Source organism: Stegodyphus dumicola, chromosome 9, assembly GCF_044657685.1.
Source record: "Stegodyphus dumicola isolate Sdum_Otavi_A_Nest chromosome 9, ASM4465768v1".
In the NCBI taxonomy this organism is placed as follows: Eukaryota; Metazoa; Arthropoda; class Arachnida; order Araneae; family Eresidae; genus Stegodyphus; species Stegodyphus dumicola.
Genome location: NC_140776.1, coordinates 147,647,347 through 147,661,441, shown reverse-complemented (window position 1 = coordinate 147,661,441; position 14,095 = coordinate 147,647,347). Strand labels below are relative to the sequence as shown.

General features: G+C 34.4%; 1 protein-coding gene across 1 annotated transcript in view; it reads right to left on the bottom strand.

Annotated features, from left to right (window-relative positions):
* Positions 1–5,772: 5,772 nt before the first annotated feature.
* The window catches only part of LOC118181030 (uncharacterized), a 248,320-nt gene continuing 239,997 nt past the window's right edge, over positions 5,773–14,095 (bottom strand). Inside the window, exons 11-12 of the mRNA XM_085824217.1 lie at positions 11,015–11,134; positions 5,773–5,909 (exon numbers count right to left, since the gene is read on the bottom strand). Of these exons, the coding sequence (XP_085680343.1) occupies positions 5,865–5,909; positions 11,015–11,134 (165 nt within the window). The 3' untranslated portion in view covers positions 5,773–5,864. The remainder of the gene's footprint in view (positions 5,910–11,014; positions 11,135–14,095) is intronic.

The window sequence follows — 14,095 nt, the reverse complement described above, 5'->3', positions numbered from 1 at the left end:
AGCTTCGGTCACCAGATGGGGAGTTCTTTGTTTACATTCAGAAGTTCGCTCGCTTGACAGTGTTCTGATAGTGTTTCGACACACGACAGTTCCATACAAATCGAAAAAGGGACACTTTCACATGAAAGAAACATTCATAGTGTGATAGATAATAGCAATTTGTATAGTTTAGGGACATTTACGCAAAAATCAAATCTTGGTTATTTTTCGATAACTAACAACAGCGATTTTGATTGCGAATTTGTTTTATAAAATTTTAAGCTGTTGAACTACAAAAATATAAATTTTAACAAAAATGTTATGCTTTTAAAGAATGAAAAATACCTTACGGTACCTTTAAAATTGTATACGTCTTTCGATACCCTTGATAGAGAATTCGCTACTTTTATTTTACTCGTATGTTTCAAACGCCAAAATGTTTTAAATAAAATAAATTTTTTTCACATCCATATATTATTGCAACATGTACCTTTTAAAATTTTTTAGAGGAGAGGCTTTACTGTTGCTACTTTAAACTCATCATTTTAATTTTATATATCTGAAAAATATTCCCTTTAAGCTTATACGTTTTACTTATTTGGGTTAATTAAAAATAAAATATAGTGAATGCACAGAAATTAAAGATTTGCACATGCCGGAAATGAAAAATATGAAATATGTATGGGTATTTATGCATGTGCTTGCGAAAAGCATGTATCTGCCTTTAACAAAATACATAAATATTCATTAAATTATTTATAAATGTATTTGAAATGAAGAATTTATTCATTTATGAACAACTGTGAAGAAATCTAATTATTAAATGTATCTAATTTATAATGATTATAAATGTTATCTAAATATATAATAACCTTAATATTGAATTGTAAACATAAATTGAAATCCTATTCACAAATACGTTATAAAACTATTTAAGCAAGAATTGTTCGTACTAGAAAGCAATCTGTTAAAAGGCATTGTAAAGCAAATGCTATGAGATGCGCACTTAAGAAAGTAATAAAGAGTTTTGGAATATGTATTGTTGAAATTAATGGTAAAAAAAATCTGATAAGTATAATTAAAAGAATTATTCCCCTTACATTTTATAATAACTCAGTTACAAGTTTTAAATAATACTTTAAAAAAATCCTTATTTTATTCCCTTTCAGAAATGTTCAGAGAAAGTTAAGTACTATTTAAAGTATTTCGCTAATTTCTAATAATTCTCTGATTTAAAATGAACCGAATAGAGCATTAATTATAAATTGACTTATATTTTTCGATTTAAAAGATGCTCAGAAGCCAAAAAAGCATGTCATATTTAAGAAAGTATTTTAGGAAGAAGCTCTATAAATAGAAAAGAAATAATGCATAATTTTAATATTAATAATGCAATAAATTTGATCTTAATTTTTGTACCTTAACCGAATAAAATCGAATTACCTTAATTTTTTTTTTCTAATGTAATTAACGAAAACGTGAGAAAATATTTCATTCAAATTAAACCAATCTGAGAAAACTGTTCTGCGAAAAGTATAGCATTTAATTCCATTCAGAATGAAATGTTGTTTAAAAATATGTTGTTTTCATATACTTAGGACTCTGAAGTGTTGTAGAAAAAGAAAATATATACGTTTATATGTATATTTACGACGTAATTACAAAATATTTACATCCGATCGCGTCAAAACCCATTGAACTTAATGGTAAATGACCCAATGATTTGGTGACCGCGTAGGGATCGCCGGTGCTTCAGAGCAGGGTACGGGAGAAACCTGTTTAGGGCTACTCCATCTTATTTCCTACCTCCATGATGTATACACCAGTTTTTCCTTCATTCCCTCTCTCGAATTTTATTTAACTACACCACACATTCCATGGTAAAACTAGCACTGTAAAATTTTTTGGCGCATGCTTATATTGCTTAACGGTCAATCCAGCCCTGCTAATGAAGAAGCATTTCTTCTTCTACAGTATTTTTCATTTCAAAATTTTTATTCCATAAAACTATGGATATTATATTTTTTCCAGTGCTTATAAATCCTCATTAAATGCCAATCACTGTCAACTTCTTCATATTTTTATTTACTTCAATAAAACTTGGGCATTTAAATTCAAGGCAAGTGGCATCATAATGTAAAAACAGACTGATTTGTAAACTTCAGAATTAAATATTGCCAAAAGTTTTAATGGGTCGTACAGAAATGATTGATACAACGGCTCTTACAACGAAACTATTACACTATGCCAAGAGAAAACACGTGAAAGAGATGCATTGGGACGTCAGCTACTCAGAATGCATAACCGCAGGCCGAACGGTATAAGTCAGCGCCCGTCCCTTTCGCTGTCACCATTCAGAACGTGAACAGCAATGATGGAAGGTGATTATCACAGTCAGCGTTGGTCAGCGTGGTTCCTACGGAAGGAACGGATACATGTTAGTGATATTCATCCTCACATGGTGTCGGTGTGCCGGAACAAAGCAACCGCAAGGCGTGTCGTATCCCGTTGGTTGGCCAAGTTCAGCAGGCGTGGAGACAGCAGCCAAAGGTGTCAGCATGGGACGACTAGCAACATCGCATACAGCAGTAAATGTGGCAGCCGTGTCGGATTTGATCATGGCAAACAGGCGCATAACGTTCAACAAGATGCAGGAAGAGACAGGGCTTGCGTAGGGAACATTGCAGGCGCTTGTGCATGGTGATTTGGAGATTACAAATGTGGATGGACCTCGGACTACGCCTTGCTTGACAAGATGAAGGACGCATTCAGGGCGAACATGTTGAATCTTCTGCCGAATTGCATGCAATTGCCCATAGGTGGTACACCGACACCCCCACAGACTGGTTTACCAAAGCCCTTCGGGACCTCCCAACCAGATGGCAGAAGTGTAATGACATGCGCGGGGATTATTTCTATCTAATGTAGTATCAGTATTTTGTTAATAAATTGTATTCCGCTCTGTGGCAGCATTTGTGTCGTTCATTTCTGTACGACCTAAATAATAAGTGAGCTTTGAAATTTACGCACTTGAAACAAAATAAATTTAACACAGATCAACAAGTATTTCAGTCTCGTTCTAGAGTTTCACACTCACCTACGTTTGCAAAGAGCTTTCTCTCTCTCCCACAGATACATATTTTCTACGTCTAAAAACTGAACATTCTCGGCTGTAGAGATGGACCGCTCGAGAATTGATTCAAAGAACCGATTCATTTTACTGGGTGAGAGAACGGTGATTTGACAAAACGGAGCAGTAGCTCTTGGTGGGTACGGAGCCACCAGAGTTCACCCACCAAGAGCTCTTGTTTGAGACATGCCAGAGAAGTTCAATTCTGATTTTAGAAAAGGAAGAAATGATTATCCTCGCATGCAAAAGTGAGGTAAACTTTATCATTTCCCAACTTTTTTAACTACTTTTATTCCAGATGTTTATTGTTAGTTCTATGTAAAGTTCTAGGAAATTAAAAAATTACACTTGAAAAAGATCAGTCCAGGAAATAAGCGGTTTGATTTTTTTAATCCCACTTTGTTCGATTCTTTTCACTCGTTCTCCACCTTGGAATATCACTCTTGATCCATTGCTCGTTCCCGAGAGGTTATCGTTAGTGAGCAGTGAATCAAAGAACTGATTCAGATCACTCAGCGAACGGTTCTGATCCGATCCCGCTTCACCCGCCCCCAAAAAGAAGGTTTTGCCCGCCACTAAGCAGCTGGACTTATCATTTTAGTTGATGCTACTGATAACAACTTAGGATTTCATAAAATATTTCATAGTCATTTTATTTCCTACTGACAGAGCTTAAATTGCGCCAGAGCCCATAGCAGTCCTGCTGCGATACTTATTAGTTTTTGCAATAAATCCGCATTCTAGCCGGAGCGCACCGGAGCCCTAGCACTTCTTTTATGTAACTGAACAATTTTTCGGCAGAAATCTGATCTCAAAAATTTTATTTTTAGTAATAAAATTACATCAAAAATCGTTTGTTCAATTTTAATTTTAATTACTTTAATCATTGATTATTTAATGAGTTAACTAATTAATTAATTTTTGATTACTTTAATCATTGATTATTTAATTGTTTTAATAATTATTTAATAATTTAAATAATTATTTAATTATTAATGATTTGATTATTTGTTTATTTATATATTCTTGCTCCCATTTCCTGACTGTCTTCCATAGGGCTCCTGCACTTCTAAGTTTAGAAATTAAGCCCTGCCTACTGATGAAATAATAGCAAGAAAGCGATATCCAACCAAAATCAATAATCTAAATTTAGACTTTATAGGGTAAATGTAAAGAAGTGTGCCTTCATTAAGGATGAATAGTGGAGTTTAGCAGTAGGTTGTCGTGCAGTTAAAACACATTTGCTCTATTAAATACTATCATTTATTGATTTAACGATGAGGTGTAAATTCATATGTCTAACTCACTTTCATATTATTTCAAAATTATTACTCGTAAGAAAGAAAGTACTAGATCTAATGGCAAACGGACAAAAACACTAAAAGTTTATAAAACATGTAAGATCTAGCACGAAAGTACCTAACAATGGTCACTCTGCTCACATATCTTCTCAATGTTGTTTCTAAAATGCAGGATGGAGTACAAAATATATATTTTCATTACCTCATTAAAATTATGCTCTTGAAGTATTAGCTTGTAACTATGCTAGCAAGACAGCACGATGATGCAGAAACCAACTTGTGAAAGGACGTTAGGAATTTGACTGTTAAGTAAAAGATGATTTTGTATTTGCTTGCTGGTATGATCATACATGCATCATTCGGGTAAAAAGTCAAACGCATATTGTTATTTAAGATAGATTAGAGTAAACCACTCAACAACAGACAGATATAGTACAGGTGCTGCCAAACGCAAGAAAAGTTGATTTCAGCAAATAAATCGAATATTTAGTCGCAGAGATCCCTTGAAGTTAATGGTTTCTAGTTTTGTTTATATTTTTAAATTATTTTAATTCATAAGCACAATCTTCAGACTAGTTCTAATTAATTTTATCGTTGCTAATTCATTTTTGGCTGTAATAAGGATGGATTTTCATGATATGAAAGACTTCTAGCGTAAATTATCCTTTAAATTAAAATTAAGCATTGGTTAGTATTAAAGCATTTTGTATTTAGAAAATATTCTACACGAAAACATTAAAACAATTATTCAGACAATTTAACAAAAGTTTTGATTGATTTTTACGGAATAATTGAAAGGTAAAACTCGCCATTATTTACGCCGACATTATTTTAAAATTGAAATAATTTAAACTGACAATGAATTCAAGCTTTAGTTGACAAACCGGCCATTAAAACATACAAATACGATGGTTCAAATTACTTTAAATGCACAGCAAGAATAAATGCGTTCTAATTTATCTTAGGATATTTCGCACTCCAGAAGTGAAATGCACTCAAGATTATTATTTTAAAAGTACAGGTGACAATAAAATTATCTTTGAAGCACCTGTCTATAACTTGGCTACTAATTTTTTCTAAACTTCTTCAGACAAAAGAGAAAATTTCTGCTTTTCGGAATTTCATTCTGAATTTAGATTATTCAGTTCTCGTTATTTTATCAATTTATTTTTTCTTTTACTTTTTTTTAAAATAAATGTTTCCCCATTTGCAGTGCTATTATATTATTTTTGTTAGTGCTATAATTTACTTGTAGTGTACTTTGTGAAATCTGAGGATATGAAATCAGTGTTCAAAATATATTTTGGAAATTTCAAATAAAAGAAACTAATAGTTATCTGTATTAATAAAAAAAGCAGAAAACATACGAAAAAATTATTTATACAATGTTTTTTTTACAGTATGCACAGCTTTATGATGTTATACAATGAGTTATTAATAGGTAAATACATTTTTCAGCAAAACAGCAAACGTTCGTTATCTTTGCAATGCGGATTCATCTGAAAGATAAAAAAAGTCTTCAGTAACAAGAAGAAATTAAAATCGAACAAAATTACTTTAGAACAAGAAATCAAAAATCCTAGATTGCTGGAAACATTCTATTCGCCTCGATTCATGAATGTCCACTGCGTTAACTAAGTATCCTCAGCACTGATGACTTTCCAACGTTCTTGACCCCGTGCTTATATTATTATTGCTTTCATAATAGTGTAAAATTGCAGTTGTCTTAAAAACAACGAAGTCATCCAGTTTACCATTCACCTTGGCTTCGTTAACTAGGGCTTTTCTTTTATGAATATAGCTCAGGCAAGCAGGAAATGCAGCTTGTCGTGTAAGGTTCTAAATCCCACAGCGAGTAAGGAAAATTTCACAGCCTCTTAGCAGCAGATTACGGTGTCATTAATATTGTATGATAGCTTTCACTGCCAAGCAGAAATCGAAAAGAACCGAAAGACGTTGCAAAGAGTTTGCCAATAAGAGAGTATAGTTGCTAATCGTACAGTTTATAGATGAACCTGCGACTAGCAAGGTTTCTTTTCAAAAAGCTACGCTACGTGAAAGTGAAACCCTCTGAAAAGAATATTCCATCCCCCCCATATGTGCTCTTGCTATGTAAGTGAGTAGGACATCCGTTTAACAAGTGGAAGATTCGTTGTTCAATGTGTGGCGAATGCACAGTTGATTTTTCACGTTTTTTGCTCTCCAAATCCTAGTAGTTCGTTCAGTGGTGTCTGAACTAAAATGCGATAGATAACTCATCACCACCTGGATTTGCTTGAATCATAATCGCCTTTTAAGTAAAACATAATGTAAAAAATCATCGCGTTCTCATCTAGTGTAATCTTGCAGTGCAAGTAGTTAGAACAACCAGCTAGCAAATGGAATATCCACAGTTCGAATTCCGACAAGGCCACAGCTGATTTTTCTAATTGTCAGAAAACTCTTAACACTTTCTACACATTTTACGTAGATAAATTCTTGTTTTGGTTGTGCCTAGGCATCACGGGCTTCACGCTGTGACCCCATATTTCATCCCCTGTGGCGACAAGATTCAGTGTGAGGACAAAACAATAGATTAGAGATTTCCGGATTTAAATGGATACATCATGCCATTGGTGAAGCTTGCTCTTCATGTCAAGGACGTGCAGGTGATCAATGATACTGATGCTGTGTACCTCTATGCTATCTTCTAAAGGCAGGTGCACTTACGAAAATGTCTATTACGACCCACAGTCTAACGCCGCCTTCAATACGGCCGATCTTTAATGTCTTTACTAATATTAAAATCCGTGAACTTACAAGGTAATAGTAGAACTGAACTCGAACTTTAGTCCTACAACCCTATTACATAAGTAGCGAGTCATCGCTAATGTCTGAAATAGTATGACGAAGAATTGGAAAGGTTTTAAACAACCTTTTTTATTAAACTGACCTTTTAACCTAAAGGGGTTAGGCTCCTGCTACAGGTAACCACTGCGTGTGGCGATTTAAATTACATAACAGTCAAATAAATTTAAATATTGATCAGTCTGACTACACTGGCAATAACTAAGCTACAAGATGGATCAAATAATTTACCAACGGGTAAGTTTAAAAATGCCACAGTAATTACATTTAAACAGAGCTGGCAGACTTCTGAGAGAGCCAGAAACTTTCTCTCTGATTAAGGTTCAAAAGCCCTCAGCACTACAAGTTAATTTGCATGCTGGTGAGGAATACGGAAAGAAGATAAAGTAAAGATCAAAATAACTGGCTAGTTTGATGCAAAAACTTTACAAACTAATAGTTTGCACACCAATTCGGGAACAATAAGCTCGGATTTGAAGCCGCATAGCAGATAGCGGCAGGCAAAAGGCTTAGGCACGCAACATAGCTGATGCTTAAAGAATGAGTTTAACCTAAATACACTTTTGTGTTGCCCCAATAAAGTCCCTTTATACCATAATTCCAGAGCAGAAATTTCGAGATGGTTCTGAAGAAGAGATTTTCCACGAAGTTCTAAAATGGTCAGAACGTTTCCAGCAACCTAATATGTATGTCAGCTAATTTATGCTGGTTTAGACCAAAAACACAAAGAAAAGAAGTCAAACTTTATTACATACAAGGTATTTCCAAATTTCTAGGAATACATACACACATACAAACAGGGCCGGCGCTAAGCATTTTGCCGCCCGATGCAAACTCTGCGGGTATACTAAATTTTTCTGCCCGCCGCCTCTCTAAAATTTAATCATCTCGGCCACCCTTAAATTTTTTTATCCAACGTCTCCCCTAATTTTGAAAAGTTTTGCCATCCCTAAATTTTTCGATGTTCTCAGAGTCGTAGCTAGGGTTTTCAGCGCACAGGGACAACTGAAGATTTCGCGCCCCCTACTGCTTGCCAAGGATGGAAAACATTTAATTCTAAAATGTCGTAACATCAGTTTGGCGCCCCTTGGATTCTGCACCCGGGAACAGATGCCCCCCTTGCCCCCCTCTAGCTACGCCTCTGGATGTTCTCTATATTCTAAAACTTTTCTTGCAACTAAATTCTGCTGATCGGTGCAGTCGCACAGATCGCACCGGCTCTAGCACAGGCCATGCATACATTATACGGAAGACTTTGCACTGGAAACTCATTCACAGTATATATTATATAACATTGCCAAGATTAAATAAATAACAAGAAAATATCTTACGATGAGCAATATCTGTTGCTTTCTTGCATGCACGTATGAAGGAAAGGGATTCCGGTGTTTTAGCATATTTGTCAAAAGATAAAGTACTATATTTGATTCGTCATTGACCCTATCGTATAAGCGCAGTTTCAAGGGATGATATAGTAGCAAAAATCATGATTTCAGCCAAAGTACTGCATAATCACGTTATTTTTGCTTTTAACGTAAAAAAGCAGTTAAGTCATATGAAATGTCCTTTCTTTTACTGTGGTTTATAAGCGGTTAACAACCACAAATGAATTCCTTTCGCGGTATTCGCTTTAAAATTTAAACAAGCTACCAATGGGTAGCTAACAAAAGAATTTTCAAAAAATTTTTAAAATATGAATAATAAATAAATAATAATAAATAAGTAATCTAATAATAACAAATAAGAAATTAAAAGTAATAAATAAGTAATCTAATAATAAATAAATAAAAAATCTGAGAACATTCAGATTTTAACGTCACACGTAAGGTCTTTTAAACTCGAACTGAATTTGCAATTTATCAGTCTGTTCTTCGACTCTTTCCCGTGGACTACTTTTTTTTGTATTCTATTTACCCCATACCATGGAAAATGACAACTATTCGTGTTCATGTGTACCTAAACAGATATCGTTGCCTCCCTTTATTTTGTTAGTGAAACGAAAGTATTCTAGATCAAATGTCGAATCACTCATAATACAAAATGAGATGCATGGCCTGGAGGGTTTTCCATAAATTTTAATTAAACTTAATATTTACATATATACAGTGTAGGCTAAAATGCCTGAATCGAGTATTTAAGGCTCAAAAAGGAAGAACTGAATAGTTCCATCTAATAATCTAAATCGAATTCTATTGCGTAGTGAATCTGAAAGTCGAATCTACCTTCAAGAAGAATATTTTTTCAAGTCACGTGTTCAGAAGGTGAAGGGTTAAGTAAGCCAATAGATGGACTCCTAACGCCATCTCTTGGCGATATCACAGAATATTCCTTAACAGTTAGCACTCTAAGGAATCGTAAACACATTTAAAAATATAAACATTTCCCCAAAAGTTATTACTACTAGGCCTCAGCTACCCTACTCAGTAATGAAATGAAAACGTGTTACAGTGCATTTACTTTCGTTTCTTTTCACTATTATGCTGTAGTCGTTCAAATACAAATTTTGGCGTACATAAAATATTTTCAGTTGTTTCTTTTTAAATAAGATATCAACAGTTTCGAGAAAATATTTGGAGTTAAAACACCTAACTTGTCTGACAGACCTACATCCTTCTCAGAGCTGTCATTAAAGATTATTTTAGTATTTATATCATTAAAGTACAGAGTATTCTGCCGTTAGTTTTGACTAATTGCAAATAAACAAAATCAGCACAGATATATATTGGAGAAAACTGAAAAAAGAGTGCATTTATTTTCTTCCTGCTTAACTTATAATCATAACTGATTAATAGGTCTCTTGACATCCTCTATAGTTGCTTGCTCAAGCTCAAATGTATCAACATCACTTCCTTCCCTCCGTTTTTCCTGTTAAACGATTTTGTCGTCATTGGGGCAATTTCAGATTCTTTACATACACACTTTTGCAAAATCTGAAATGGCTGTAGCCTTACTTTTGGTCATTTATATTTCAGGGGCTGAATTTTTTAAATCTCAAAGAGAAGTATAACATTTTGAATATTTTTAGAGTTTATTTCTTCGAAACTATCTGCAATATTAGAAGTCTTTGAACTTATTTCAAGTATATACTTCAAACGCGTCTTAAATGAATTAAACAGTCGAAAAACAAAATTCTCATACCCAATGGCTGTATCAAGGACATAGGGTTTATAGGTCTGTAGGCTTTCAGCTAGAGTAAATACTTAGGATGTGAGGTAAAGCTGACTAGAGTCAAAAGAATCTTATTTTCTCGAACGTTTCAATCCAGTAACCGATGTATTTTAATTACTACGATACTTTATTGGCAAGTTCTGAACTTTTAAATCTTTTACGAATTTTTTAAACTTACACCAAAGCTTAGACTTTTTTATAGCCAGCAAACTTCATTTACTAATTCTTAACAAATTTAAACAGCTTATGTTTGGCATCCCTTATTACTGCAATTCCGATTCCAGCTTATAATTTAAAACTCTAATTTCATACAAAATCGAACATATGATGTCTAACAGAACATGAAGCTTTTGGCTTCCTTTGACGAATTCTCTGTCGCTTTCGTTGAACCAATCTCTAGCTTTTATTCTTATAAAGACGAAAAATATTAAGCAGTTCTCTTGAAGAAAGATAAAAAAATTCATTTTATAAGATTTATGAAAATTAATTAACATTAATATTGATTTTAAACGTATTCTGAATTCTGAATTTTTTCTAATTACTTATTGCATTACATTGCCAGCAACTTAAAAAAACTGCATGTACTCACCTTAAAAAACAAAGCTGGCTGTACAGGCATATGAAAACGCCGTAGGGCTTCTTCGATATCATAAGGAGTAATAGGTTCCCTTTCATACGGCTCCAGATCTGGTAGGTCCTGTCGACAGAGCTGCAAACCCAGAAATAACATTATCGGATTTATTGCAGTTTATGCAATATATACCTAATTTTACTAATAACTTTTATTAATTTTCAATATAGAATTCTTGAGAAATGTATAAAATTTTCTAAATTCTTGAGCTAAAGAAATTAATTACCTGGTTATGAGAAGAAGAAAATAATTCGCTTATTACAAATACATTACCTGCAATTTTCTTTAATCGCATATTTTTTATTCAGTATACCTACTTTTAATAATCACAAAACTACAAGAATCATTCAAATGAATAGTATCTAAATGCACATTAATTTATACTCAGAAGAACTTCGGAACGCTCATGGAACTGTATTGGCTACGCATAAGAAAATTTGCGTTAGTTGATAAGAAGAATGGAGCAGCAAAGCAAAAAAAGAGAGATGTGGCATTAGGCATTAGAGAGCTAAAATAACGAAAAATTGCATTTTAAATCTGTAATTACAAAAAGAATTGCACCTAAGAGCAGAGTTCGTGTGAGCTTAATATCAACAACTTGCAGCTCTGACTTATCGCCTTGCCATTTCTTCATTTTTAGCCAGATATGTGGCATACATTTCGAGTTAGAATGGATTATTTAAGTACACGAGAGCTGTCTGTTTCGCTCTATTCTATCTAGTATTGATCGAAATATCTATTCTAGTATTGATCGAAAGCATGTGAGGAATGAAATTCAAGGATCTAACATCCCTTTTTATTTCCCACCAAGCCTAAAGACTTTGACCCGTTCTACATATTGTTACGAAATGCCCAGGTGCGGTAAAATAGCTTCCCCTCAGAGCGCGTTTAAGGACAGACAAGCAGGGTTGCCATATTCAGCGCAAAATCGCCTATTTGGCGACAAAATTGGCGATATGTCAGAGACGGAACGAGAACATTCTAGAACGAATTCTTATCGGTTTTCTGAGAATGCTGCCGAAAGGCAGGTTAAAACTATATATACCTTGGCCGTACGCAGAGAGAGAAGTACCTTGATTTCAGTAGCAGAGTAGTACAGTTCTGAAGTTAGCTTGCGAGTGATCAACCAAGTCGGGAGCTGTATTTTAGTGCTTTGCCGTTAAGTTGGCTTTACCGTTAGAGTAAGTTAGGCTGAAGGCTGTGTTACTGATTGTTTCAGCGCGTTGGTCGTAGTTTTTTGACGACTGTAACGTATCTTTGAAACTGTCCTGGAATAAATTGTGTTTTGATTCTTCACCTAGTTTTGTCATCAATTATTCCAAATCCACCAACCCGTAGAACGACACAATATTTTAATTACCTCATTTCGTAAGACAGTATAGTCACAAACTTACATGCTTATCAATCCGAACCCAACTACATCATACGGAAAACCATATCATACAAACGGTTCTCTTCGAGCCAGTCTGGAGACTGATATCCAAAAATGATTTTACTAGCAATGCAATGGAATTTATGAAGAAATAACCATAAGGTTGATTATTCAGTGGAAGAATTGCATTGGCTACTACGGCGAACCATCTTGATTTTACAAAGGATTTGTACACCTTAGATTTCAATAACCCTTTTGCAACATTAAAACGATGACAAAAAGATTCGAGGCACAACCAGAGTGTTCCTTGCCTTCAGTATAAGTTTTACTTTTGTGAGAAACGTGTAATGTGACTAATGACTGTATTTTATCAAATGGCTTTAGTTGTGCATGACTGAGATGAAGAACAATATATTAACTGAGAACAAGTTAGCGTTAAAATTCTAATCAAACTTGGAAAGAATGGAATCAAAATTTGAAGTCAATGTATGGAGAGTCTTCGATGCAGCAGTATCACCAATCTGGTGGATTAAACATTTTTAGCAGTATAAAGAGGACATGACTGACGAATTGAAAGCAGAATGATGTTCAACTGCGCTTGAGCAATTGTATTAGTGTTAAACCTTACCCGCTTTATATTTAAACAGCTACATAAATTTTAAATGTAGAGTTAAACAGCTGTCAAAAATGTAAAACATTTTATTACTTATATATGAGTAGCTAGTTAAACATTTACATTTACACTCATGTCCATAAATTAAGGATAATTCGGAGTTACGCGGAAATCGAACTCTAAAATAAATATATCACCTGTAAAATCACTACACACATCTTCAAGAATCATATGCAAACTTCAGGAAGTAACCAGATGACACCGATGGTACGTCACAATGACGAGAGTGTAAGAGAATGATATATAAGGAATACAGGCAAAGAAGTAAAATTATTCGCAGGCGTTTTATAAGCATTTCAGTGCAATAACCGAATAGTTATGACACAAAGGACGCATTTGGATGATTTTTTTTTTTTTTTTTTTTTTTTTTTTTTTTTTTTTTTTTGTGGTAGAATTATTGGCCGTCTGGAATGTGGGCGTACCAACTGGAAGTATCAGACGAACTTGGAATTGCCCAGAGTGTCATCTCCAGGCTTTGGCAACGATTCCAAGATGATGGTAATGTGAGTAGACGTTACAGCACAGGTCGCCCCAGAGCTACAACGCCGAATGAGGACCGGTATTTGGCAGTTACTGCCAAAAGAAACAGGCAGAGCACAGCCTCAAACCTGTCTCGTCAGCTCTCTTCAGCCACTGGTACGACAATTTCAAGGCAGACCGTGTACAGACGCTTAGGGCAGATTGGTCTATATGCTCGTAGACCTGTCAGATGCGTTCCACTTACTGCAACTCACTGTCGCCTGCGGTTGGCCTGGAGTAGAGAGCATGCATTGTGGACACCGCAATTTGTTATAAGTAATAATAATTTTTTTAATGAAGTTGTTCTGCAGAGTAAAATTCTGCGCAGTTTTTAAATTTAACGTTTGGTGTTCCCTTCAGGTACTTTATCGGTACATTTAAAAGCCAGACGAAGGCTGGCAGCGTAGCTGCTAGTTTAGTTACATAACTGTGTATATGTATACAACTATACTTAACATCTTACATAGATATAATT